We start from the raw sequence: 26,749 nt of genomic DNA, 5'->3' as shown, positions 1-26,749 counted from the left end.
CATTCAAAGTAGAAAATTGCTTTTTTTTTTTTTAAATGAATACCTGCATTGGTTATCCTGTTGAGATGGTTCCTCGTTAACTTTATTTATATGCGGGGCCGTTCCTATCCAGGCAGAACAAACATGCTTTTGTTTCAGATAAATCAATGGTCAGATTGCATGTGACACTAAGACAACTGTTCTAGATCCCGGGTCCTAAGAGACCCTGCATATGTGATGTATGTTCCATTATCTGTAATTGGATTGGGGTTTCTCTGTGCAAACGCGCAGGGAACGAGACGCTGGGTGGGGGAGGAGGAGAACACAGATGGAAACAGTTTATGCTTCAGTTTCATAGGGACAAAGTTCACCTTTTTATTTGCCATGTTTCAAAGAAATTACAGAATGATACATTAGACACTTTGGAAGAAATATAAAATAAAATCAGTATGACCTACACGGCTGAGGATGCTCAACAGCTCAGCACCGCTGTCCAGCACCCTGCTCAGCACCAGGGACGTGTGTGTACGAAATAACTCTTCTTTGCCACGGGAATACTGTGAACATCTCATGTACCGGTTACGTTTCTTAGTCTACCGTGCTGATTGCGGTACGCCGACGCAAAAGCTTAAGATTAGGAATATGCGGGGACAGAATTGTTCCTGTTGATCAGTGTTATCATTTTAGAGCCGTTTCTGCATCGTATCGCCGTTTGCAGTCCTTGACTGGAATGTTCTCTCAGGAATCCTCTGGAGCACCGGGGTCTGCCTCACACGCGCTGACACACACAGGCAGTTTCCCTCCAAATTACAGGACAAAAGAACCCCAGCCCTCAGCACCAGGCGTGGCAGTACATCAAGTGGGTCTATTACAACAAAGGTTCCAAGCCCTCTAAAAACATGTAGATATCTTAACGCAACAGTACAGGACACAAACTCACCAAATATGCTGTGGAACTTTTCATGACAACAAAAAAACAAGTAAATGTTTGCCAAATAATAGATTACAAAGTTGGAGTTCATAATGTTCACAAAATACAATGCCAATTTTCAGGTATTTTACAACCTAATATTTTATCCGGAGGGGTTGACGAATCTAACTTCTACTTAAACTGTTTGACAATATCATCTTTAAAAAGCGTATAAAGCACAGAGGCATGTTCCTTAATACTGCATTCTAAGAAACAATCAAAAGTGGCACCGAGTAAGCTAAGACAGCTTGTTAAAAAAAACATTTTTCCACTTTTTTGGACAAGTTTCCAAACATTTACTTTAACATGAAACCAAAGATCACATCTGATTTGACTTGAGAAAAAGAAAAAAATCTTTGCATAAAAATTACAGTAAAGTGCAGGAAAAAGCCATCATATGGAGCAAGTTAGATAGTTTATAAGCTGGTGTTGGTCTGGAGTAAAACAAAGTGTGAAGGACTACAATGCCATAATTCAGAGAACTGATACTCTCTTCCTTTACTCCTGTCTGAAGTACTTGGGGAGGAGTGGTACAAAGATCACGGATGAGGCAACACTGCTCTATTCTCTAGCAATGAACTTCATCTGCTTCCATATATTTTTAGAAATACTTATTTTAAAGAGACTCCACAACTGGAAGGCAGAACAAGCACATTGACAAAGCCCCTTTTGTGTGTTGATCGCCAATGAATTTGAGATCACACTTCACAAAAAAAAAATGTGACTGATCATCTTCTGTAAAGCACAACTGCTCCTCTGTTCGAAATCCTGTCCATTCCACCCAGAATGTAAAACCACTTGCTGCCATGAAAATGGCTGCACTGTAAAAGATGGAGTTCCTATGGGGTTCTCCAAGTGCAGAGCACCACTATCTGCCATATGCAGGGTTTATATATGGAGTTATTTTCTTTGCATTGAACAGTGTCGAGGAGTTAAGACTCTTTTATTTTCTCTCCAGAATTTGTTCTTCGACTGTAAGCATTGGCCTTTCCTAAAGCTGAGTGTCCCTTTTTTTCCCTCTCACAAGGGGAAACCTTCAGTAAAGGTGTAGGCAACCTTTTCCCTGGAGGTTTGCTAGAATTGCTACTTTACCAAAATAATGGCCATTTCCAAAGTCTCGCTATATAATCAAGTGCTGACAACTCTAAATGATCAGGTGCTGAACAAATGAGTCATTCTGACAAATTAAAAGGGTGCATTAAAATATTCATGTTTTTTTTCTTGTCTTCTTAAATGAAAAAAAAAAAAGCTAGAGCTCTAGTGAAATCCTAGCAATAAAGTAGAAACTCATTTTTGAACCAGAAATCAATTTCTAGTTTATAACAGTACTCTTCTTTTCACACAATATTATGTGCCTTCTAGTCAACAGTTATCTGTGCAGGTAATCTTGCGAGGTTTTTAAAAATTATATCCTTGTGGACATATCCAGAGCTTGCCTTAAGAATACTGTACAGGATGCTACACAAATAAAAAGAATTCGCCCAAATGTTGTTTTACAGGTGCGGTTATAAACTTTCGTAAGATTCAAATGAGTCACAGAATAACAAAACAAATAACAACATGCAAATCCAGAATCGTCAGGAGGACCACAGAGACATTCCCTGCATGTTACAAGTTTGGCCCGTTTTACAGACAGCTGCCCGTAAAATATTTTGTATTTCTTTCCACGCTCATTGCTTTTAAGCAATAATAATACAGTAATAACAATACTAATAATAATTATAGCAAAAAAAGTGAGTAAAAGTTATACATTTACACAAGAGAGAATACTTTTTTTGGTTGTAACAAACCTGTGACTCTTTTTGAACTGTATAAACATAGCTGCTGGTTTTGGATTTTCGAGTTGATCCCTGATTTAAACAAGGTTCTTCATTAACACACATATAGAAAAGGACATATAAAACTTTTTTTGTGAAATTGTTTGATGTTGGGGGGAGTTATCAATAGCTAACTGTCGTAATTTTAGTTTTATTTTCCATTGCTCTACTGACCCACGAAGAGAGCATTCTACTGCTTTCCCACCCACGTGTCCTCCAATATTACCACACTATTGGTGGAGTCACATGAGTCCTCATAGGTCCACTTCTATAGTTCTCCAAGCACTGTCAAGAAGGAAAGCCAATCAGGTTGTTAAATGGTAGTATCACCCACAAAATATTTTCTATCTGTTTTTTCTGTCTTCAAGAAGCCTACAAGAAGCCATTGTCCTTCATAAAGATGTTATGACACGTACAGAAGTTAAGAGCTCTTCTGATTGCTATCTGCCTGACAAGCGAAAAATATTTTTGGGCCCAGCGTCAGAAACAGATGGAGATGACAGGCTGACTGCAATACAGGGAAGATTAGCTGCCTCAACACAGAGAGTGGGTGGCATTCCTTTTTCACTGGAAGTCCACAGGAAGTTCTGCCCCCTGTCCGGGCAAGTGGGGTGAGAGTGAAGGACGGTCTTTGCATTCAGCGGCTGAACGACCGCCCTTGTCTCCATGGCACCAGCGCCCCGCCCCCTCTGCCTCAGTCCACAAATCTCTGGCAGGCCTTCTTCCAGCGGCAGGCCGTACACCACATGTCCCTGTTCTCCATGCCATAGACCTTGCGGCACTTCTTCCCCTCTCCTCGTGATTTCCTGTCCCATGGGAAAGGAAATTACAAAGCGCACAGCTGTCAGCTCATTACAACATTACATAGTTTCGCAGAATGCAGTATGAACAGCACACTGCCAGCACATCGCATAGCGGTATAGTAAGCCCTTCGGGGGTCAAAGGTCAGGCAGTACCTGAGCGAGCCAGTTGCCCGCGGGGGGGATGACAGGACGGTGCAGGCTGCTGGACGCTGCTCACCGGAGCCGTGGGTGGGAGACGCCTGCAGGGAGAGAAGCACAGTCACCTCCGTCACTCTCTCTCACAAGCACACATAACACACACACCCATACACCCAAATCACACGCACTGAGACACATCACACACTATGTGTGTGTGTGTGCATGTGCGAGTGTGCATGAGAGTGTGTGTGTGTGTGTGTGCATGTGTATGTGTCCATGCTGTGTATGTACGTGTGTGTGTGCATGTGTGTCCATGCTGTGTATGTGCATGTGTGTGTGTCCATGCTGTGTATGTGCGTGTGTGTGTGCATGTCTGTGTGTCTCCCTGCTGTGTATGTGCATGTGTGTGCATGTGTGTGTCCCTGCTGTGTATGTGCATGTGTGTGTCCATGCTGTGTATGTGCATGTGTGTGTGCCTGTGTCCATGCTGTGTATGTGTATGTGTGTGTGTGAATGCTGTGTATGTGCATGTGTGTGTGCATGTGCGTGTGTGTCCCTGCTGTGTATGTGCATGTGTGTGTGCATGTGTGCGTGTGTCCACGCTGTGTATGTGCATGTGTGTGTGTCCCTGCTGTGTATGTGCATGTGTCCATGCTGTGTATGTGCGTGTGTGTGTGTGTGTGCATGTGTGTGTGTCCCTGCTGTGTATGTGCCTGTATGTGTGTACGTGTGTGAGACTCACAGAGCTGCCGGTGAAGGTGACGGGTGGGGACTGCCAGGACACACTGAAGCTGGCACTGCGGTTGGGGGTGAAGCTGGCGGAGCTGGAGCTGGGGATGGTGACGGGGGCCGTGGCCTGCAGGACCAGAGCAAGGGGAGGATTACCCGCCTCAGAGCAACACAACTCCACCACACACAGGGTCATCCAGAGTTCAGCACGCAGCACCCGCCCGCTTTTACACCGCATGTCTCTCCCATAATATCCCTGCCCTGGATGTGAGAACAGAAACGCTCAGCAAGCACTGACCATGGAGGACATTCTGGTCATTCATTCTGAACATGGCTGCGTGCTTCTCGGACATAATATCCCATGTAGCTTTCAGGAGGCCAAAGCAGCTGTTATCCATTAATCGCTTTGTACGGCAGAATCTGTCGGTGAGTGGCCATCCTATCTTTCCCAGTCCCTTTTTCCATGACTGCCTTTTTAACTACAGGGTCCGTTTGTGCGCGTGTCTCGGTCTGTGAAAGGCACGCGTGAACCCCAGCTGTTCTGGATCGGCGCTCCTGTGGGGCGTGACCCGTCCGTACCTGGTAGGCGTGGTCGCTGTGTACGAGGTAGAGGGCGCTGGGGGCCGAGCGACTGAGGGGGGTGCTGAGCTTGCTCTCGCTCTTGGCGCCGCCGTCGGGACGTCCCGGCTCGGAGCTGGGGGGATGGGACGGCGCGGGGGCGGGTGCGGAGGGGGGCGGGCCGTTCGGGCCCTCGGCCGTTGGGTCGGTGTTGAGCTTGATCTCCGTGTAGTAGAAGTCTTCCTCTCCATCGCTGCACTCTGAATCACAGTTCCGCCTGAGGGGTGGGGTTAGGGTTGGGGGGGGGGATGTACATGGGGAAAGAAAATTGCATTTGAAATCTTCAGGCACAGTCTGAGCTAAGACCATCAATCTTTGTTATGCATGTTCGAATCAGAGTTACAGCATAGTTACGTGTAAATATAAAACCAAGGGCTGATTTACTGTCATACAGTATATGCCAAAACTACTAACACTAAAACGTTCAGAATAATGGCAGTAAAGCAGCGTGTGGGTGAGGGAGCTAAATGCACATGTCTAGTTTGTGAAAGAAGAAGAAATAATGATCGGCTCCCTGTCTGTATCATGGACAGTCTGGAAGATTATAGATATGAATGTGTCTGAGCGTACAGAGGTGACAGAGTTGACTCAGGGTTAAGTGTGTACAGATTTGATTCATGTGCGGATGTACACCGATCATTAAAACCACCTGCCTAATATTGTGTAGGTCCCCCTCGTGCCGCCAAAACAGCTCTGACCCGTCCAGAGTTTTTAAAATCATGTGGAAAAAATTCACCTTCTAATAATATCTTAGCTTTTTATAGCCCTGTAGCAACTAATAATGTAATAAACTACAAATAGTGTAATCCTAACTCCCATTAATGTAATCCATTTCAAATTTTTTATGTTATAAAAAACAATAATGTAATAAGTAGTAGTAGTAGTAGTAGTAATAGTAATAGTAGTAGTAGTGTACTTTATTGATCCCCGGGGGGAATTTGCACTGTTGCGGCATCAAAGACAACAACGTAACACAATCAGATACAAATTTACAGTTAATACAAAATATCAGATACAAATATATACAGAAATCCAAATATACCAGAGGACACCTTCAGAGGTGGCACGAGAGGGACCTACACAATTTTAGGTAGGTGGTTTTAATGTTGTGGCTGATCGGTGTATAGTTTGATGTGTGTGCATGCATAAGCTTGTGTAACTGTGTGTCTGTGTGTGTGTCTGAGTGTGCATGCATGCGTGTGTGTGTGTGTGTGTGTGAACTGAATGTATGGGCACATGACTGTGTCTTTGAGTGTGCCTGTATATGCATTTGCATGTGTGCATCCACAGATGTATGCATTTTTGTATATACAGATTTTTTTTTTTTTTTTGTATTTTATGCAGTTTTGGGGAGAAAGTATGCATGTGTGTACTTGCACGCTGATCTCCTACCCCAGGTGCACAGTTCGAATGTGCTTCTGGATCCCAGCTGCTGAGCTCAGAACCTTCCCACAGTTCTTCCACAGACACTTGAACATCACCTTCATAGAGTTCTGCCACACACACAAAAAAAAAAAAAAAAACAACATTACCTCAGACAAACATTTTCTATACAACAAAACAAACTGGCCAGGTTTCTTTGGGTAAAAGCTGCACTATAGTTCTCCTAGCCACTCTACCCAGAGATACGCCTCTCCCCCAATCAGCACTAGTTCTCCTGTGGTGATGGGTGGCCTGTAAGGTGTCACACAGTCACTGTCTCACAGGTGATTACACCAAAGCAGTGTGGGCTTCCACTACAGTGCCCCCTGCTGCTGTGACTGAAGGAAAGCCAGAACTGGGGAGAGAAGAAAATTGGGGACTGGAAGAGGAGAAAACGGAATAAATAAAAGCAGGACAGTGGGGCATTTGTGTCAATGATTTCAACCAGTTGTGTTGCAACGGAGTGCTTTTTCAAAGAGAATTTCCAGACAGTGTCGCAATAGGAACAGCTTGCTTAATACCTTTACTGACTTTCCAGGGGTATAAAGCCTAAATTAGCAGAAATGTGACTGTATACCCCTAATGCTTACATCACCATGGCCCACACCCAATGCCACACATTTCTCTCTTCATTACTTTAATTTCAATGATCAAGTCCCCACAACAACATAATTAGGATCTTAGAGCACACAACGCTATCCTCTTAGCCACACCCCCAAAGTCTAATGCACAGGCACAATTGCTTGTGTGCTGAGCATGTAACAGACACAAATATACACTGATTAACTACCATCACTGACTGACCCACACAGAAACACATAAGTAAACCTCTTTCTGTGTGTGTCTCTCTCTCTCTCCCTCTCTCATTCTCTCTCTCTCTCTCTCACACACACACACACACGTGCCTTCACTTCCAAAGCATAATCAAAAGGCTGAGAACAGATACATCTACATGTTATTTTCCCCAAATTTCAGGCCATCAGTAGTAAAGAAGACCCCACCACTCATGTGGTAGTAAAGAAAATGAATCTATCTTATCGCAGTTGCGTGTTGCGGTGTTTTTTCCTCACAGCACTGCTGTGGTTTCTTCCATCTCTCCCCCCTGCCCTCTCCCTCCCGCGTTCCTCACTCACTCACTCGCTCAACCCCTCCCCCTGCCTGTACCAACAAGCAATTAGACGTACAACAGCAGCAAATTGTCCCCCTGTGCACTGAGGTGCTGTTATTGATCTGAAAAAAGCATATTGGATAACATTAATGTTGGTCAGCGAAGACGTTAAAATCATTCATTTTAATGCCTGGTGGGCTTATGTGTTCCTACGCCGTAATAAAGCAGGATGAATGACTAGAAAATACCAAAGAATATAGACGAGAAGAACAAACACAAGACCAGCACAGCACCTCAAGTTCAACCCGCACAGATACAATTAAGGGAGAATAACAAGCAGAATGAAGTGAGGGGATTGATTCCCACAGCTTTTCTTCACGCAACATCTAATAATGGCAACTGAAATAATACGGACCGGACCCATTGTTGAAAAACAGCTGTCCAATCAATTCCAACAAAAACATGAGTTCTTTTGAGGTACCGCTACTGTGGGAAACTCTATACAATTAACCCTACTCCAAATAGGTCAGGCTGACTTGCAGGATTCCTCAGTTAAATAATTCCATCAGAAGGAAAGGCAGAAGGAATACTTAGTCAGTGAACATGGACACATCATTGATTCTAAAATCATTCAAAAAGCAAAGATAAAGAGAAAATGGAGTGTTGTAATGTTTAGAAATGGTTTAAAAAAGACATTACATTAACAACTGTTCAAGTCCCTCCAATCCTATTAAAGTAGCTGCAGGCAGCTCAGTAGATTTTTACTCCAAACCTGAGTGCTGACATGTAATGCACACACCAGAGCTTTTCATCCTGTATAGCCTAGTTAATATCGCTAAGATCGTGAACTGTGGGTCTGGCCACTAATGAGCTTGACACTATTTTCACCCCTCAGTGACTGACTCCTTTTACTTAAGCATAATTGCCTAATGGTCTATCAATTTCTGCACTATTTTTACACTTCACATTAAAAAATATTAATTGTGACAGATTGGGTTACAATTTATTAGAACTAAAGTGATTTCATATCAAGTGCTCAAAGGCAGAGGACCACATTAAAAGCAACTGAATGAATCACTAGCAAGTCAGTCATCCTAATTTAATAGTGATAAATAATAAAAAGGGTCATTGTGAAATAAAAAAAGATCCTCATCTCTGCTCTCTGAAGCTCACAGGCTGTTACTGCTCTGACATTTGACTCAAACTCATGCAATGCAGCTTTAGATCAAATATAACATGAATGGAAGAGCAGCATAGGCAGAGCAGAAGAATGCCTCCGGTGATTTTACTGTTTCAGAATGAATGCGAGGTGTTGAAACCAGGCTGGTCTGTGGACGGAGATTAAATGCCTCACAGTCAAACGCTGAACATAGTTAAGTGTCGAGTGTCATACTTTCCCTGACTGGCAGCCCTGAGGGGACAGTGAATGGCCACACCATGGAATGAGCTCGTCTGTATGAGCTGTACAAACAGGACAGAGCTTCAGCAAAAGCTGCACTGACTGCACTGCGCTGACTGCATTACCTTCGTGGGCATTTGTTATTCATTTTATTGAGAGATACGCTTATCCAGACTTCATGGTAACATAGATTAAGTGCAGAATCAATGCCCTAAGTGTTCGCCACAGGAGATCAATGACATCATCTTTATGACTTCTTTTCTAAAAAAAAAAAGTTCACAACATGGCCCAAAGCTGTGAATCATAACGTTGATAGCCCTCATAGGAGATTAATACTGGATGCTGAATGCTAGCGGCTAGGAATACCAGACTACATCATCATATGACATCAGTTTTACTCTTGGCCAACGACGTTAGTCATAACCAGTCCTAAAAGCATAGTGAAAAATGACTCGACAAATACATTGTAAACTGCCTTTGATCCTCCAGACAACAAACTACTGTCCACTGAACAGACATGAACATTAATAATGGATCTGCTAAGGGGAAGCTCGCCCCACCTATTTATCTGTATTAGCGTTAGCATGCTGGCCTCACCTTGCGCTTGCGGGGGATGGGCTCATCGAACAGCAGGCTGCTCCCGTCTGGCTCGTCGATGACATCATCGGTCTGACCAGGCCCGCTGGGCATGCGGAAGGGCTTGAAGCTGTCGGCGGAGAGGGGCGGGGAGGGCGTGGAGGGGTTGGACTGGTCGCTGGGCGCGCTCCAGCTCCAGTACCCACTGCTGCTGTGGCTGGACGGAGTGACCCCCCCATCCTTCCAGGAGCCATTCGACCCCTCTGCTGGAAAATTAGGCACTGTAATAACACATTACAGTGTTTCGGTAGACAATGTAATGCTCCTGAACCAGTGTTGGGTAGTCCTATTTTAATTAACTGTCAAAGTGCTCAAATCAGACGGAACCGATAGAACCAATCGGCACTCTGTGACTCACCACTGACTTTGACGGGTGGGCTTCGGACCAGGGGGCTGGTGGAGAGGCTAGTCAGCACCATGGCAGCCGTCACTTTGTCCATGTCTACTTCATCGTCTGACTTCCTGTGACATCACAATGGAGAATGAGTCCTGTAAAGGCTATCTCAGAGATCTGAAGGCATCACAGAATGGCGGTGTTCCAAATGCTGCATGTTTCCAATACTTTAAGCACTTCATACAGTGCTATAAGCATGTTATTTGATGGCCGCTATTTTGAGTACTTTTCCAAAGTTAGGTAAAGAGACATTTGAAACACCACATGTATGAAGGTGCACACATCTATAATTCTATACTTCACAGTACTGTATGATAAAGCACATTTAAATTCATGTTTTGGTGCCCTTCAGGTTGCATTATGGTGTGTTCCCTGAAGCCTACTGAACATGCTAGTGGAGATGGGAGAGAGGACCCCAAGATCGGTGGTGCTCTTGTTTCTTTAGTGCATTCCCTTTCCCTTTTTCCCCACAGATAAGCCAGAGTTTTGATTTTATTTCCACTTCCTCAGGAAAATGAACACTTCTCAGCACCCTGTGACAATGCCATTGTAACAACGAGTCAGAACAAATAATTGCTTGGCTGGTGTGATCATGAGCTATCAGTGACAGAATGACTTTAATCAATTTCAGCCAAGTCTTTGGTAACATGGTTCATACAAGTCCATGACTGCCAGCACACAATAGAATTGCTAATCCATTAGACAGCAGAGCAAATTAATTTGGAGTATGGGAGTACACAGCCCTGGTAGCCAAGAGATACCATGGAATTCTTTCAGACCATTGTCATGTGACAGCATTCACTTCCTTTAAGCCATGTCCTCATCTGAACATGCAGAAAGACCTTGACCCTGGTGAAAATTATTTTTCAACACTTTTAGGTGGTCAACCAGCTGTTAACCAGCTGACCAGCCTATATAGTCAGCTAATCCAGCAGTTTGACCACCAGCTTACTCAAACCAGCTTAACCAGCATTGAACAGCTTTGTCTAGCTAGAGACCAGCTTTGACCAGCCACAGACCAGTCATCACCAGCTAGAAGTGTTGACAACACAGCTTAAAGCATCTTAAACCAGCTTAGAGTCCCAGCTGGCCTTAGCTGGAATTTTCAGCAGGGAAATCATATTTGCCATGTCAAAACAGAGGAATGCCGCCCTCAGTTCTCTTGAGAAAACAATAAAGAAGTTGAGAGGAAGTGGCATTAACTGAATTAGCACACTGACACAGGAGACACAGAATGACTTTTCAGCAGATGGTGTAATTAAGTCCATTCTGAGAAATGCTCTTCTCATATTCCCCTCCAGAAGCATTGTTTATCTTATTTATATGCATAACTGATACCATATCCAGGGTGATTTACATAAGTTAAATCACAAGCAATTCTTTTTATTCTCTTTACTCTCTAGTGCTGGAATGCCCATTTGTAACCTTATTACCAGTGTAACAGGAATCAACATTTATTAAACAAAGAAAAAGTAGACATTGGCAGCCTCTATCAATAAAAAAAACACAAATAATGAGTTTTACGACATACTTAAATATCTGGTGCGGCTCTCTATTTCAATGAAATGACATGAAAGTATAGTTTCCCAAATCTCTCCCACAATGTAGAGGCAGTTCACATTACAGTAAGTATTATTGTGCATGCAGTTGCAGCGAGTATTATAGTACTTCTGTGGAAGTCAGTATGTTATGCTGGATGCATTTAACTAATGTCAAGCACAGTGAATCAGCTACATTATAATATTATCCTTCAGGTGACCCCAAAGATTGCAAAATACTCAAACATATCTATTTTTGAGATGGTCTTGTTCTCATCAGTGCTCATTGGGGTGGGGGTTGGGGTATACTGCAGACTAATGGTTTAGCCCAGAGTGAGGTCTGAAAGTTCAGGGAGACAAGAGAAGGAATGAGAGTTTGGCTGGATTACAACCACTGCAGAGAACCCTCAAAGGGATATGCTGAGGAATTTTATCTTCATTCATTCCCCATCACACTCTCCGAATACATAGCCTCATAATGACACAAATGCCACATGCTGTTCCCTTCTCTATTCTGTGTGTTTTTCTCAACATGGTGCTGGTGCTGGTGGCGGCGGTGGGGAAGAAATCTCTCAGAGCCAGAAAGCAGAGGAGCGCAAAAAATGCCACCCTCAGCCTCACCCTTCTTATTTACCTCCATTCTTTGTGAGAAAAGTAAGCAGAGATATCTTTCTCAAAATGCTTGAATAAAAGGTTTATCACACATTTTCTAATTAATCATACTGGAGAAAAGATATTCATAAATCCCTAAATTAAATATTCTAAAATAAAAAATAAAATAAAAATAAAAAGGGCAAGTCAAACCCCATTGTAGACAAATTCAATATAAAAGTTCACTTAGTTGTCTGATTAGAGTAGAAATATGGTCTGGTTCAACTAAAAAATCAGGTAAATTCAAATCTCAGCGAGAAGGCCTTTACATTAGCTTACACTTACTCCCTTTGTGTTCATCAAACTATGTCCATTCCTTGTACTCACTGTGCCCCCTCATATTACACATTCTGAATAGAAAAACAAAGTTCCGAAAATCTCTTCCAGATTAAAACCAGTTATGCGGCAGTCAAAAAGGAGGCAATACTTAGTTAGCCACTTGCTTTCACTGTAAATGAGTGCAGAGGGGAGGCTTGCACCTTATTCTCCTTTTAAAAGTGAATGGCTGCTGCTCCATAAAGCCTGTGTGAAGCAAACCTGCACCTGCACCCTGCGCATTAGCCTGCCTTACCAAGGGCTAATGCACAGCTGGGGAGCAAGTCTACCTGCCTGTCAACGGAGGAATGTCTCCATGCTCAGGAGCACTGAAGAGAGAAAAACAAGTCAGACAAAGGAGGAAGAGGAACGGAGAGGGGTGGGCGAGAGAGGGGCAGGAGGAAGTTAGATTATCCTCTATACTGATTTTTATCTTCCATTTTTTATCTGCTATTTCTTGTCATGCCAGTAAAGAGAGCTGAATTTAATAAAACTGACAGAGATAAAGAGGGAGAAAGGGGAACGGAGGGAATGCCAGAGGAAAAGAGCAAGGGAAAGAACAAGGGAAAGCTGGAAGAGTTTTTCACTCTTCAGATCTGTAGAGGTGCAGTGCTGTGTTTACAGGCATCACGCCTCAGCGACTCCCCCTGGGGGGCCGGGGAAATGGGGGAAGCTAGAGAGAATATGAGGGATTGAGAGAAGGGGGGAGAGGGAGGAGGGTAGAGAGAGAGAAAGAAAAACAGAGTATCGGGGGGGAGAGAGCCTGAGAGGGGGAGCCTCTTCCTTCAGCTGCTTTTTATCAAAATAATTCCTGTTGATTTATCCTGTGTGACAACTACAATTCGGCTAGCTACGTGTGTGTGTGTGTCTGTGTGTGCACGTGTGATCCTGCGTGTCGTGTGTGTGCCTGTGTGTCGTATGTGAGTATGTGTGTGTGCGTGCGTGTATGTGCGCGCATGTGTGTGCCTGAGTGTTGTGTGTCTGTCTGTGCGTGCACGTGTGTGTCTCCGTGTGTGTGTGTGTGTGTGTGTGTCTGAGCCTGCGTATGTGTGTGTGTGTGTGGGTGTGAATGCATGTGCCTGCCTGCATGTTGTGTGTCTGTCTGTTTGTGCCTGTGTGCCGTGTGTGTGTGTATGTGTGTGTGTGTATGTGTGTATGTGTGTGCGCGCATGTGTGTGCCTGAGTGTCATGCCTGTCTGTGTGTGTGTGCACGTGTGTGCCTGCATGCGTGTGTGTGTGTGTGTGTGCACATGTGTGCCTGCATGCGTGTGTGTGTGTGTGTGTGTGTGTGTGTGTCTGAGCCTGTGTGTTTGTGTCCTGAAGGCTAGGGGATGCCGACAGACAGACCATGTCCTTCGCTGAGGTGACAGTGATGGGCAGACACAGCTGTAAGGGTGAAGGGAGGTATGCAAAGGAACAAGGAAGAGAATGAAATGAGAAAGAATGAGAGAGGAAATTGGAGGGGAAATGGAGCAAAGGACTGCAGAGTGAAGAAACAAAGAGAAAGAAATGGAGAGAGAATACCAAACTCTTACCTCAAAATGAAGACCACCTATTGCAAGTTTCTGGCAATTTTTGGAGTTAGCTACATAAAGGTGCTTACCCAATTCCAAAAGAAGTGACACAATAAGATTGGGTGAAGAAAAAGAGGAGAGTCCACAATTCATAAAACCCAGCAATAGCATAACAACACAATTCAAATTTGGTAAATAATCTTGAACTTTCTCTTCAAGAAAACTTGGGCCCCCTGACTAAATCTACCAAATATACAAATGGAAATGATCTGCATTAACACGCCTTCGATCTAAAGCTTTTACAAAATTACAAAATGTGCAAACAACGCAGTAGCCAATCAAGCAACTCTAAACCCTTGATTTACATGTATTTCTGCTGATCTCACTAATGTAAGAATTATTTTAAAGGAACCAAATCTGGTTCTATGACAAAACAAGACCAATGGAAAACACTTACTTGGACACATCAGACACAGCACAGTAATACAAAGGTTAGGAAACTGGGCTTGTGTCACAAAGGTTGTGGGTTTGATTCCCAACTGGGGACCTGGTGCTGCTGTATCCTTGAGCACGTCAGTGGAGCTGAATGCTGCAAATATCCAGCTGTATAAATAGATTGCAAGTTTATAAAATGTAACGTGTGAAAGTTGCTCTGGGGGAAAAAAAGTCTGAAAAAAATGTAAACAGAAAGACCCAATCCAGTGCCTCATTCTGAAATGCTTTCTAGAAAAGTTTTCAGATCCAGTTGTAAATGTATGGCACCTAATAACTGAGGTGTATTGTACAGATACAGGCTACAGTATTCAGGGGAAAAGCCCAAGGGGACCCTTTAAGTTGTCCATTCATAGAAATGAAAATTGCACTGACCACTGCACAGAAGCCAACCTTGAACCAAAAGCATATGTAGGCTGCCATAAAAATATGTTCTGCCCACACTGGGATATTATAATCTGCAACATTACATAACTTCATATACTGCAGATATATAACAGCGTGTGACAAAGCAGCTTTTCATTTTAACATGTTCTGAGAGGAGCTCTTCACTGTGGGTTTAGCTAGGGTAGGACTCTCTCTCTCTCTCTCTCTCTCTCTCTCGCTCTTACACCAGTATGATAAATGCAGTTTCTCTTCTGATACAAATGAGTTAAGCTTTTAACCTGAAAAAAATGTAAAAGAAAGGTATTAATATGACAGACATGTCCACTATGTAGGCATAGGCAACATAGGCGATCTGTCTGGACGGCTCCTCTCTGTTTGGAAACCCATCACACTCCTACTCCCGATCCGCAATTGCAACCCCCCCCCCCCACCTCTCCCGCCCAATACCTGCAACCCCCCAGTGCCTGGGTAGGATATTACTCAAAAGGGGGCCTCCATATACATTTTTTCTAGGGCCTTCAGTAGTGTAGAGTCAGCCCTATACTAGATATTTCGAGTCATAATTTTTCATTGTCCCACATATTCACAAAACAACAAATATTTCATTGTCTGCAACCCTAATGCTGGCCTTCTTTCCCTCTGTAGCTTCTAGTGCTAAAATATTGTTCCTGTGGGAGCCACTTGGTCAGTCAGTCACTGGCCAGTGAGTGAATAAGATGGGTATTACTGTAAATAATCTATTAGCAGTAAAAGCCCAAACAGGTTAAAGCAACATATGACACTTAGCTGGGAACACTTCCAAATAATACATTTCCATTTCACCTGACTTATAGCATCCAAAAAGAATTAAATCAGTCGATACTCAAATTATGCAGTAGGAGCAGATGAAGCAGATTAAGCAATTATACATTAACCTCATGACTTCTCTCTTTACTCTCTGCTTTTTAAGACTTACATACCCTCAGCTGCAATCATGAAATGATGCATTTCATGTTGTGAAATGCATAATTTCTCTCTGCTTCTCCTATTGTGTGTAGGAGGGGAATATAAATCAATTTCCTTCATTATGAAATATGCGCAGGATATAGGATATAAAGCCCTGCTCTGGCCATTCTCTGTGGCCACTCTTCCAACTGAAATGGAGAAGCTGTGCAAAAAAGTAATAAAACCAAAAGTGGACCCTGGTCCTAGAACCAAGTTAATACCCGTATATCTTTACTTTACACCCAAAGGGGCAAACAATCAAGCTCATTTTATAAATACTCCTTCCAAGAATACCCTGCGTAGCAAGCAAGCTCAAAGATAGCCTTCTTCCAGCCTACCATATCGAGAAATGGAAAAGTGGAACTCTGTGAAACAGGAATATCTCTGTGATTTTAAACTATCCTTCTTCAAACTAGCTTTTCCAGTGACTGTAATAAAAATGAGTGGCTGTCAGTGAGCAGTGCATATCAGTTTTTGTGATTCAAATCTTATGAGAGGTATGGATTTACTTCAATTTTATCGACTGATGGCTATTGATTCTGTACAAGTTTATAGCGAACCAGCCTTAGTGACCGTGCATGTATTTTCTTTTCATTAGATGTTATGCAGTCCCTTGGCCCCAGTGGTGGTGGTCTTTTCCAAGTGGACAGCACTACAAGGCTAGCAGTCACTGTTGCAGAACACCACATGTTTGACCCTATAATTTATACGGAATTCAACTACTAGTTGTTATTGTTTAAAGGGTTATTTTATATTTCAGATTCCATTTTAACATGCATAGTTGCTCTGGAAGAGGTAGATACGTCAGGACGCAATGGCATAGATGTAAAGCAAGCAGTGGTAACTAGGCAACCAACACGCTTGCAATTAAGTACATAAGCAGCTGCTTTGTGTGTTATCAAATGAACACTAATGAATTAAGTTGTCAAACCACAGTTCTTTAATGGTAGTTACTGTCTACAGGTCTTTCCTGGCCTTATTGCAATAGGCTCATTTTGCTACACAAAAGATTTGAAAGAACCTACAGAACGAGTACATGAAGCAATGTCAAATTATGGAGTGAAATTCAGCTAGATGCCCTCCAGGATGATGATATCATTTCTGTGTCATAGCTACACTTTCCAAATCAAGCAGAAACTGAATACAAGAGATGCAACTTCTGCTTTTAATTTTCTGAATTGCAAATCCATCCCCAAACCATAATAATAGATATTAAAAATCAAACAGGAATGACACCTGCTGGCTAGCCACCACCTTAAATAAAGGGCTTTTCTTCTGAAGAATGCTTTTCATATTAAATTCAGTCCTGATCTTTGAAGTATGCAGACCAGCAGATACAGGTGAGCTCAATGGTAAGAATGTGCTATCCAAGTGATCTATGAGTTGGTAAAGAATATGAGCAGACCAAACCCGCTATTCAACGTACTAATAATCTGACAACCACAAGGGACATGGCTGAGACTGAGCTGTAGGGTGCAATAACTGGCTTTATTTGTGAGTTAAACAGGAAGATGGATGAGTTGACACTTTTTGACCAGGGTTTTTGTTTATACTTACAGTAAATATCAGTTCTATGCATAGTAAGCCATTTTCAAGCAGTCTTATCATTGTTATATAACTCCAACTGGTTGAGAAGTTACAGGAGGAAACACAGTCAAAAGCATTTGATCTGTCATGTTTGGAAATATAAACATTTACGTAACCACAGAGAAGGCTCTAAAACCAGATTGCAGGTACCAGACCTCACATTCAGACACAATGAATTCTACCTCAATTGACAGATACACAAAATAATCTTTAACAAACTCAGTCCATTCACCAACTTGTTGTAAGCAATAAGCTGTATTTTTTCTTGACAGCATATCACCGATACCAGAGCATTTAATAATATTTCAATCAATGTGCAGCTTGAGGGCATCTGTCTGAGAATCTGTCCAATCAGATAAATGAATGACTGAGATCAAGGAGGCCAATACATTATATTACAGTGGGTTAGCTGGAAGGCATCCAGTACAGCAGATCTCCAGGCTCAGTACAGAGTGCACATTTCCCAGCTTTTCAGTCGGTAATCACATGGTTTCTAACCTATGTTGAAGAAAGACTAATGCTTTTCACAAGCTCTGTTGTGGAACCATACAGTTCCTGCCTCCCTCGCTGCAAAAAAATAAAAATAAAATAAAGATATTGAGGCAGTGTGGCATAATGGTTACGCAACTGGACTTGTAACCAAATGGATTGCTACTGAAATGCTTCAGTATATATCTAGCTGTAAAAAAAGGGTACCATATAAAAATTTTAAAAAGAAGTCATGTGAGTCACTCTGGATAAGTGTAAAAACCACCGTTTTATTTAAAATCCAATGTACTGGATTATAGAGTCAGGGGAACGGGTTTATCTCTAGTTGCATTAAGTTTTATGATGGTTTCGCTTATTAGACAGTACACAATCTGCTTTCTGTCTCTTGATCTTCCTCATCTTCTCCTGTTAACATTACTGCCCCTCAGCCGGAACCTTTTGAGTGTATACTGAGCATGGCACCTGGAAATCTTAAACTTTTCTGCAATTTCTCCCTGGGAATAACCGTTTTGCCACAATGTTTACTTTGCCCCACACATCTAAGCCCAACATCATCTTCTTTGCCATATTTCTTTGCCTTTAGTGCCTATTTTACTTGCACTCAGGCATTACGCTATCCGGGGTTAAAAAAAAAAAAAAAAAAAAAAAAACTTATGGTAGATAAGATCTCACTCATTTCAGGGGACTAAAAGTAATTGGGCAAATTAACAAAATCTTTAAAGTCGTCATATTTCATATATGGCTGCAGATCCTTTGCATTTGACGACTGCTGGGTGTCTGCGACCCACAGACAGCACCAGATGCTAAGTATCTTCCCTGGTGATGCTCTGCCAGGCCTGTACTGCAGCTATCATCAGCTCTTCTGGGTGATTTTTGCCTTCAGCCTTGTCTTCAGCAAGTGAAATGCATGTTCAATTTGATTTAGGTCAGGTGATAGATTTGGCCAGTCAAGAACATTCCACTTCCAGCGTGTTTGGGGTGTGACTGCTCTCTCGGTCCAGTTGCTGCTGTGGTTTTTTAGCAGATTTGTGTTTGACTGAAGTAGTTCATAGTCAAGTACTTGGGGGACATACGCTTCTCATTAATTAATTTAGGCTGGTACCTGTTTACCGATCTGCATTTGCAATTTTTCGCCAGTTAGCCAACTGCAGCATTTGACAGATTAAATAATTCTTCTACTTAATGCAATCTAAGTGCAATCTAAATGTTTCCAGTATAGCCCAGTCAGTAATAAATCACTAAGAATTCAAACTAGTGCCAAAAAATAAAATTATTTAACATCCTAAATCTGTAAACTCAAATATTCCACACCATATTATATTGATAAATAGAATGATAAGTTCCTTTTGACACAAGTTCCTGACATTCAGACTTATAGTCTTGTAATCACCAAGTTTTTTAACATCTGACTTGGAAATAAACAAGTACACCTGCTAATTAAGTGAAAATACAAAAGTCATCTTCAATTTTGCTAACATGTAGGACAGAAATATTTGGTATAGACTGACCCTGTGCTACAACATCTGTTGTTATAATATTCTGTAAGAAGCAAGGCTCTTTGTTCTTCCCCCTAGAGTACCACTCAACTTCCCCTGCTTGCAATCAGTGATCTGAAGGCCTTTTATAACAGTTTGAGCACTCGAGAGAAAGTCCACCCATTGTAGCCAGCTCTTGTTACAATTGGCCATTTCCTGCTTTCACAAAAAAAGTATAATAATAAACCCACAAAGAACAAACCCACACAGCTGTACACTTTTAAATTGTAAAAACTGAAAAGGAAAAAAGGAAAAAAAAATCTGTGGCGATTTTAAGTCTCAGACATGTAGCATGGAAATCCCATATGGACAGTGAGCAAACATATGGGAACTCAGTAAAACACCACAGGGAATTCAGAGATAGAAAATTACAGTACTAGGGTTTGGATGCAAAAAAATGCTCAGAGAAGATATTCAAACCAGCTGCAAGAACCTGAGAAGTTGATGTGAGAATGGCAGTGCTTGCACCAGCCCTCCCCCCCACACAGGCTTCCTCACATGGCCCAGCTCAGTGGCAACTCACTTACAGAAGTTCGTTAAAATTGCTTAGTGAGAAATGCTAAGCATTTCAACCCGTACAAAATGACAAAGTGTTATCACCAACTAAGGGTCAAAAGCTTCGGTGATACACCACATTTACTCTTTGAATGCAGAGAGATCACTAAGCAAAGCAAAATCATTCCTGAGAAAGGAAATAACCATGCAACCTTGTCCCTGTGTCCAGTAGATACACTAGAAGCACAGAGGAGAAGACCGTATGTTTTCAGGTTATATTTTTCTCTAAATTGGTAACAGGTGAAGAGGCCAATCTAATGGAGCTTCTTTGTGCTTGAAAAGGGTCCAAATAACATCTTAGCTCTTCTACACAGGAGTTACTAGAACTGAGACATGGTCTTTGCACACAGCTGACCAAACAGATACACAGCTGCTGAATCAAGTTCTAATCGGGTGAACCGTTGTAGTCTAGTAAACATAGCATACCTTTGATGCACTCACAAGCACAGCACTCACAAATTTAATTCAGACAGACAGGAGCAAATCTGTCCTTATGAATATACTGGCATTACATACATGCACTTCTTTATCTTTAAACCAACAATAAATCTTAAGGTTTCCGATAAAAAAAGGCCAATTTACACAAAGGAGCACAGAAGACAGAAAACAAGTAAACAGTATAATTTGCATCAGAGAGAAAAAATACACAATATTGGACTACTGGAAATAAAGCCCCTTGTCCTCTATTGACCCACCAGCTCCCTGTGGGATTGCTTGTGATTCCATCTACCACAGCCAGTTGACCATCAGGGGGAGTCTGTGCTGATCAGCCAGTCATTTAGAGTGAATTGCACATATTAGTGAAGTACTCTCCAGAGAAGATAACTATTCTTCTCAAAATCTTCCTTGAAAACAACATTAGCCACTCAGTGACAGTCAAGAAACTTTGTGGAATGCTTGACAAAACACAGCAGTTGTCAAATAACAATCAACTACTGAGTCTCTATGTCCAAGATCCAAAGAAAAAAAAACAGCACCTCTCCTCCTACTTCACCTTGGTACTTATGCAAGCCTCTCCCACAACAGCTGCACACCCCTACCCCCTCCACTCCAGGAAGACTGCCCCAACTGCAGAGCACCCCCCAAAAAACATCCTCCACATTTCTACATAAATCTGTTCCTCTACAGCTTACTATCTGTTCATTCCTACTAGTCACACAACAACAGATGAGGTCAGATTACAGTCATTGTACCCCTCAGCACTGCAGTGAACCCACACAAATATCAGAAGGCCCCTCTTCAGAAACCATCATATAAATGGACACGTTTAAAAATAAACAAAATAAGTAAACCACAGAGAGAGCGCCACAGAGTAAAACATTCATCAATACTCAATGACTGGTGCAGACCAACCGCAAAATTACTTGCAATCCTATATTAAGATGTGAAAATAAAGGCTAATCAAACATTGTAGCTATTAAAGGCAGGCTATTGCAGGCAGAATTTGGTGTTGCTACGATCTGGGTTGGGTTGGCTCTCCTGGAAAACTTGCTATTTGGTTTTTGCTTCTTAGGTTTCTCTTGCAACTGCAGACCATGTAGCCTACGTAACTGAGGATTATAATAATCATGTTACATTTCCAAAACACTGATATTGTAATTCATTAATTTGGTGGATTTGAGACTCAACAATGAATCGCACTGGTAAGAAACACTCTGATGCAATGCATCCAGAACATTTTACTTTCAAAAGGATGCACCCTGTAATTTTCCAGCCCATAAACTAGGCCCTGAACTTTAGCACAGTTTCACTGGAGGTAACATGAGTAACGTGTTTAGCATAAAAAAATCCTGAAATGTTCAACAGGGGCCGCTGAATATCTAAAGTAATTTTCTCCAGCAACACAAATCAAATGCTCAAGAACCAAACAAAGTGGTGTCAGCACATGAACCTTGTCAGATCACACAGTTGAAATCTACGATAATCAGGAGATGAGTTGGATGCTGCCATTTGGTAATTAGCAAACAAATACTAAAAAGCTAGCCGATACCATTCACAGAAAAACAGCTAAATCTGTATAAAATTCTATTTTAAGCAGAGTTTAATTTGCAGAAATGTTTTCCTGCTCAGTGTGTGTGACTGTCCCCACATGCCCCGGGCTGTGCACTTTTGGACATCACACCCCAATTGAATAAAAATATATGTAAGAGATTAACTGGAAGGCTTGCCTCAATCTTGAAATTACATTATTTAGCAGAGACAAGCTAATATCAACTTATTTTCCAGACATTATAATTGATAGGGAGGTGGCACTGTACTTTATGACATTATATTTTTGGCTGGACCGCAACAGCGGGGCCAGCCCTACAAACGCGAATGTCTGTGACTGATTGAGTGAGTGATGACGTCACACCATTGGTCGGCCAGTCCAGCCATATACTAGGTTTTGACCTGATCTTGTTATACCTGAACTCCCTCCCAAAAAAAAAAAAAAAAAAAAAAACGGTTTTAAATTATGCAAAAGACATGATAAAAAGAAAAAACCCAATTGTTCCAAAGTCAGCCCAAGAAACTGATAACAACATTCATTGATAAAAACCACTGAACTACCCTCAAAGCTGTCCACATAACTACTTCCTCACAAGAGAAAGAAGATTAAGATGACTTTACAAAAACAAAGACTGCATTTGAATTATTTAAAAGATTTCCTAATTGTAAGTAAGAAATCTAAGGAAAAACGACTTTTAAAAAAATCAATATACTGTACAGCAATCATCACACTAAACACAGAAATTGCATTTCAAGTGAAAGTGCATGGTGGGAAATCTGTCCCTTTTCTCTGAATAACCGGTTCTGAGGTGTTGAAAGCTCTTCTGTTTGACAAGAAAAAGTTAGCCATTTTAAATCCATCCAATTCAGAATCTCTTTTGAGGTAGTGTGGAGCTGTGTCTAAAGGCCTGGACTTGTAACCTGAATGTTGACATTTCAAATGGCTGCTAAGAGCTCTATTGTTGCACAGCACCTTTGATCAAATTATCCTAAATCACTTTACAGCTGCATGAATGGATGAAGTAAAAAATAAAAAATAAACATGGCTACAAACAGTAATAGGGTGTGCTAAGCAAATGCAGAGACAAATAAGGAAAAGGACTACAATAAAAAATATAAAAAATGTTGGTTCCCCTTACCTGGCCTGTGGGACATCTATGCTGGAGGAGACAACTTTGCGTTTCTGTTCCAGGAGGCATACTGACCGAGCATGTTCCTTCTCTGGGTCCAAGGCTCGTCCGGTGCATTTGGTGTCAGACCCTTGTGGATTTTCAACAGGTTCTGCTGTGAGAGTGTCTGACTCATCTTTTTGGGTTTCCATTGGCAAGGCCAGACTGGGTATGTCACGGCCGTTGCAAGAAGTCTGCAGCAGAGAAACAGACAACAAGACACTCTCATCCAGGATGTAACAGATACATATGAACATCCACATATAACCATTGATAAAAAATGGCAATGTAAATACAAAAATTAAACAACAGTAACAGTACCAGGTGAACTGAATGCAGTACTAGCCCATACACACAAAGCTTCAACAAAAACACAAAGGCAGAAGCTACAATTCTCTGTAAACATACACAGATCTAAACCTTAAAGGATATCATGAAAATAGCTGGAAGTAAATTATGCAAAACCCCCTCACAAGTTTCTACAACCACATTATTTCAATATCCAGCTGTATAAGCAAACCATAATGTGGTGTTGAAACCTAGGTGGCAAACCAACCCATAGGTACCATTTTGTTCTGAAAAGATAATGTAAAAACACATGCAGGCCAACCCGTTTCAGCAGGCTACGTTTTGTTTCAGTGCCTAGGTGGCAAAACCATAAAAAACGTACTAGAATAAGCAGAGCTGGACAAAGGTATCAACTAAGTAAATGAGCAATGTCGTGCAATGTACAGTTGCCACCAAACATTATCTATGGATAATCTTTCCTATAAAAGCACGACTTGCAATTTATTTTGGAAGGCAATTAATGGACATGCCAGTGTGGTCTTTCATCGGGTGCGCCAGTGTTTGCAGCGACGTAATACGTCCTGCTTTTGTGTGCAGGAAAATGACAGACTGCGATCCGCAAGCTCTTTGATTAATCATTTCACCGGCTATTTCTGCGTGACGTCATGATACAGTCCCCCGCAATATTGGTGGAAAGCATGACACCGCTGCTCTCCTTTCAAAACATTTTTGCTTTGGGAATTTTCTGTTGTCACTAGAGAGAAAAACACTGCAAGTGAAGGACATTTACTGTATCACATGAAGCACTGCGGAATTATGTAACCAAATCACATTTTAATTAGCGTATAGGCTACAATATATTATAGCTTTTAACGGTACAAATCTTTCAGACATCGCAAGCCCTTGCTGTTATGACAGAGCAAAATAATAAGAGAAATCTACATCTTCTGGTCGATTTGCTTGATTTATCACCCCTTTCGGACTTTGTACGTATTCTATTACAACAGGTCTTTTATATATTTATTATTTGTTCATAAATGTGGCGCGCTTTCTGTGCACACCAACCCAAATTGTAAAATAAACAGCACGACCTATAGCTGCTTTCTGGCATAGGTAGCATAGCATTTAGTAAAGAAAGAGGAGCGTGTACTCATATATTGGTTTTACTTACAGTATAGTGACACGATATGTCCATTTTCTGCAGCTGCAGTCACACATGCCAGTCAAAGGGAAGCTGTCAGTTTCCTCAACTTTTAACAAAACAATTACATCATCGCTTTTACCAAGGAGGAGCCTTTGACCAGTCGATGTTTTTCTGAGTTATTAGCCCGCGTAAAAGGTATTCAATTCCTGCAGCAACGTTATAGCCTATTATCCATTAACTAGCCTGTAGGCTACGTGTTTAAAATCATGTGTGCTGGTGCATGTTTGCTTTTAAATCGTGTTTAAAAAAACAAAAACAAACGCATTGGCGTAGCTGCACTCAAGCCGACCACCTTCACAGTGCAATGCACCCGAAGCATTTGTAACTTAACTGTGAAAGCAAACGGGGGCAGATGGATTTCAGAACATCTCATAATTATCCAAGTACCTTACGGGCGGATGTAAAGAGAGCATCCAAAGTGTAAACTATAAAATGCTGCAGCGCACCAATTTCGCACCCAACCACAAATAAACCATTCTTTTATTAGATCTCACTGTATCACATTGAAAAAGTATACGTGTAAAGTATAGGATTACAGCTCCTGACTGACAAAAATAGCAGTTGCCTCTGCCGCAATGTTATACAGTAGTACCCTACTGCACTCATCGAGAGCCACGAGTACAGACCTTCAGCACACTAGACATGCAGCTCACAAACACAAAGCCAGTTGCACACCTTTAAATTGGACTTCAGCGGTCCTTTTGCAGTCATCTGAGCGGGACACACGACGATCTCGTCTTCTGAATATTCTATTAAACTGCCGTCTTGCATCAGCACAGTGTAAACATTTCGTCGAAGTCCCGTCGATGCATCGTTGTTTTCTTGTTTGACAGCTTGGACCACCCCTGGGAGAAGCACTCCGTCCCCCGCCACGCTTGGTGCACAGACGCGACTCCCGAGGACAGAACGCTTCGCCAAACGCCTTGAATGCATACCGTCAGTTTAAGGTAGCTTGTTATTGGCAGCCGAAAACGTCGATGGCTATGGAAATTATGCGAGAGAATGTAGCCGATTGACCTAGTTGTCTAGAATTACTAGCTAGCTTGCTAGATAGCCAAAAGCATCCGGTACTAATGCCATTTTAACTAGTAAGCTATTCTTGTTTTTACACTGTTTTTTAAAATTAATTTATTTATTATCACAAACGAACGATCTACAACTATAGCGCACACACAAAAGGAAAGCTACGGTATCACACGTGAAAAGCGTCCGCCGAGCGCATGTGACTGAACTCAACAGACTGTTTTAATTCGTGGTTCAGCCCCTTCTTTCAACCGGCTACTGATCTTTCTATATTCGGCCTGTTTGTTTTCCTAGCCGTTCCCTTAAGTTCATACGTAGATGAAAACGTGGCATGGAGCAAATTTATATCGGATTAAAATTCTTTCAGTTTACATTCGCTAAATGTTACTCGCATTGTCATGTATACAAAGTCGAATTTGACAGTGAAGCTATGCCGCAATCTTCCAACAATCAGTTACCCTGACCTAAACAAAATTTACCCGCAAGAAGCAGAGGCGGCACGTCTGACAACTCCTGATCCAGGATTAAAATCCATTCCGCCGGGAACCTTTTCCAGTCCATGCTTCTACCGGCGGGATGCTCCCGTAAACATGTGCAGTGTCACGGAATCTCGGCTCTCTGATTGGACGACGACGCACACGCCTCCACGGTTACTTGGATTTGCAGATATGTCATTTCTCCCTACAAACCTGGGTTAGTCTAGGAGAGATGGAGGAAGCTTCGTTACAACAATGACGCAGAGATGAAGCACAGCCGGTGGATGAAAAAGAAAAGAAAAAAATGGAGATCATCACCATAACAATCTCGAGAGGTGATGCATTCATGCTAGTAAATGAAATAACAGCTGTTCTCAATCGGCCACTTCTGTATAGTTTACCAAAAAATTGTTGTTTTGTGCTTTAATGTAGCCTATTTGGTTAGCATACTGTAGCCAATAGTCTACTGTACCATGCGCAAGTTGATTATGCATGTACGATGCAAAACAAATTATTAAAAGCCTAGCGTTTACACTGAAC

The 26,749-nt window shown here is 42.0% G+C and overlaps 1 protein-coding gene across 3 annotated transcripts; it reads right to left on the bottom strand.

The window, feature by feature from the left end:
- Positions 1-329: 329 nt before the first annotated feature.
- Positions 330-26,388, bottom strand: LOC135261025 (zinc finger protein 704-like). Of its 3 annotated transcripts, none has more exons than XM_064346867.1 (9): positions 25,386-26,388; positions 23,189-23,412; positions 9,978-10,081; positions 9,581-9,840; positions 6,447-6,547; positions 5,016-5,271; positions 4,450-4,563; positions 3,723-3,808; positions 330-3,572 (listed from the first exon to the last, which is right to left on the bottom strand). In XM_064346867.1, exons 1-9 carry the CDS (start codon positions 25,641-25,643, stop codon positions 3,461-3,463), a joined length of 1,515 nt encoding a protein of 504 aa, XP_064202937.1. In that variant the 5' UTR covers positions 25,644-26,388; the 3' UTR covers positions 330-3,460. The 3 variants fall into 3 exon arrangements, with proteins under 3 accessions (XP_064202937.1, XP_064202946.1, XP_064202954.1); XM_064346876.1 differs by having other exon boundaries at positions 9,581-9,825; positions 25,386-26,387; XM_064346884.1 differs by having other exon boundaries at positions 9,581-9,822; positions 25,386-26,387.
- Positions 26,389-26,749: the final 361 nt, after the last annotated feature.

The sequence above is a fragment of the Anguilla rostrata genome, chromosome 1 (genome assembly GCF_018555375.3).
Source record: "Anguilla rostrata isolate EN2019 chromosome 1, ASM1855537v3, whole genome shotgun sequence".
In the NCBI taxonomy this organism is placed as follows: domain Eukaryota; kingdom Metazoa; phylum Chordata; class Actinopteri; order Anguilliformes; family Anguillidae; genus Anguilla; species Anguilla rostrata.
This window is presented reverse-complemented; position numbering and strand designations above follow the sequence as displayed.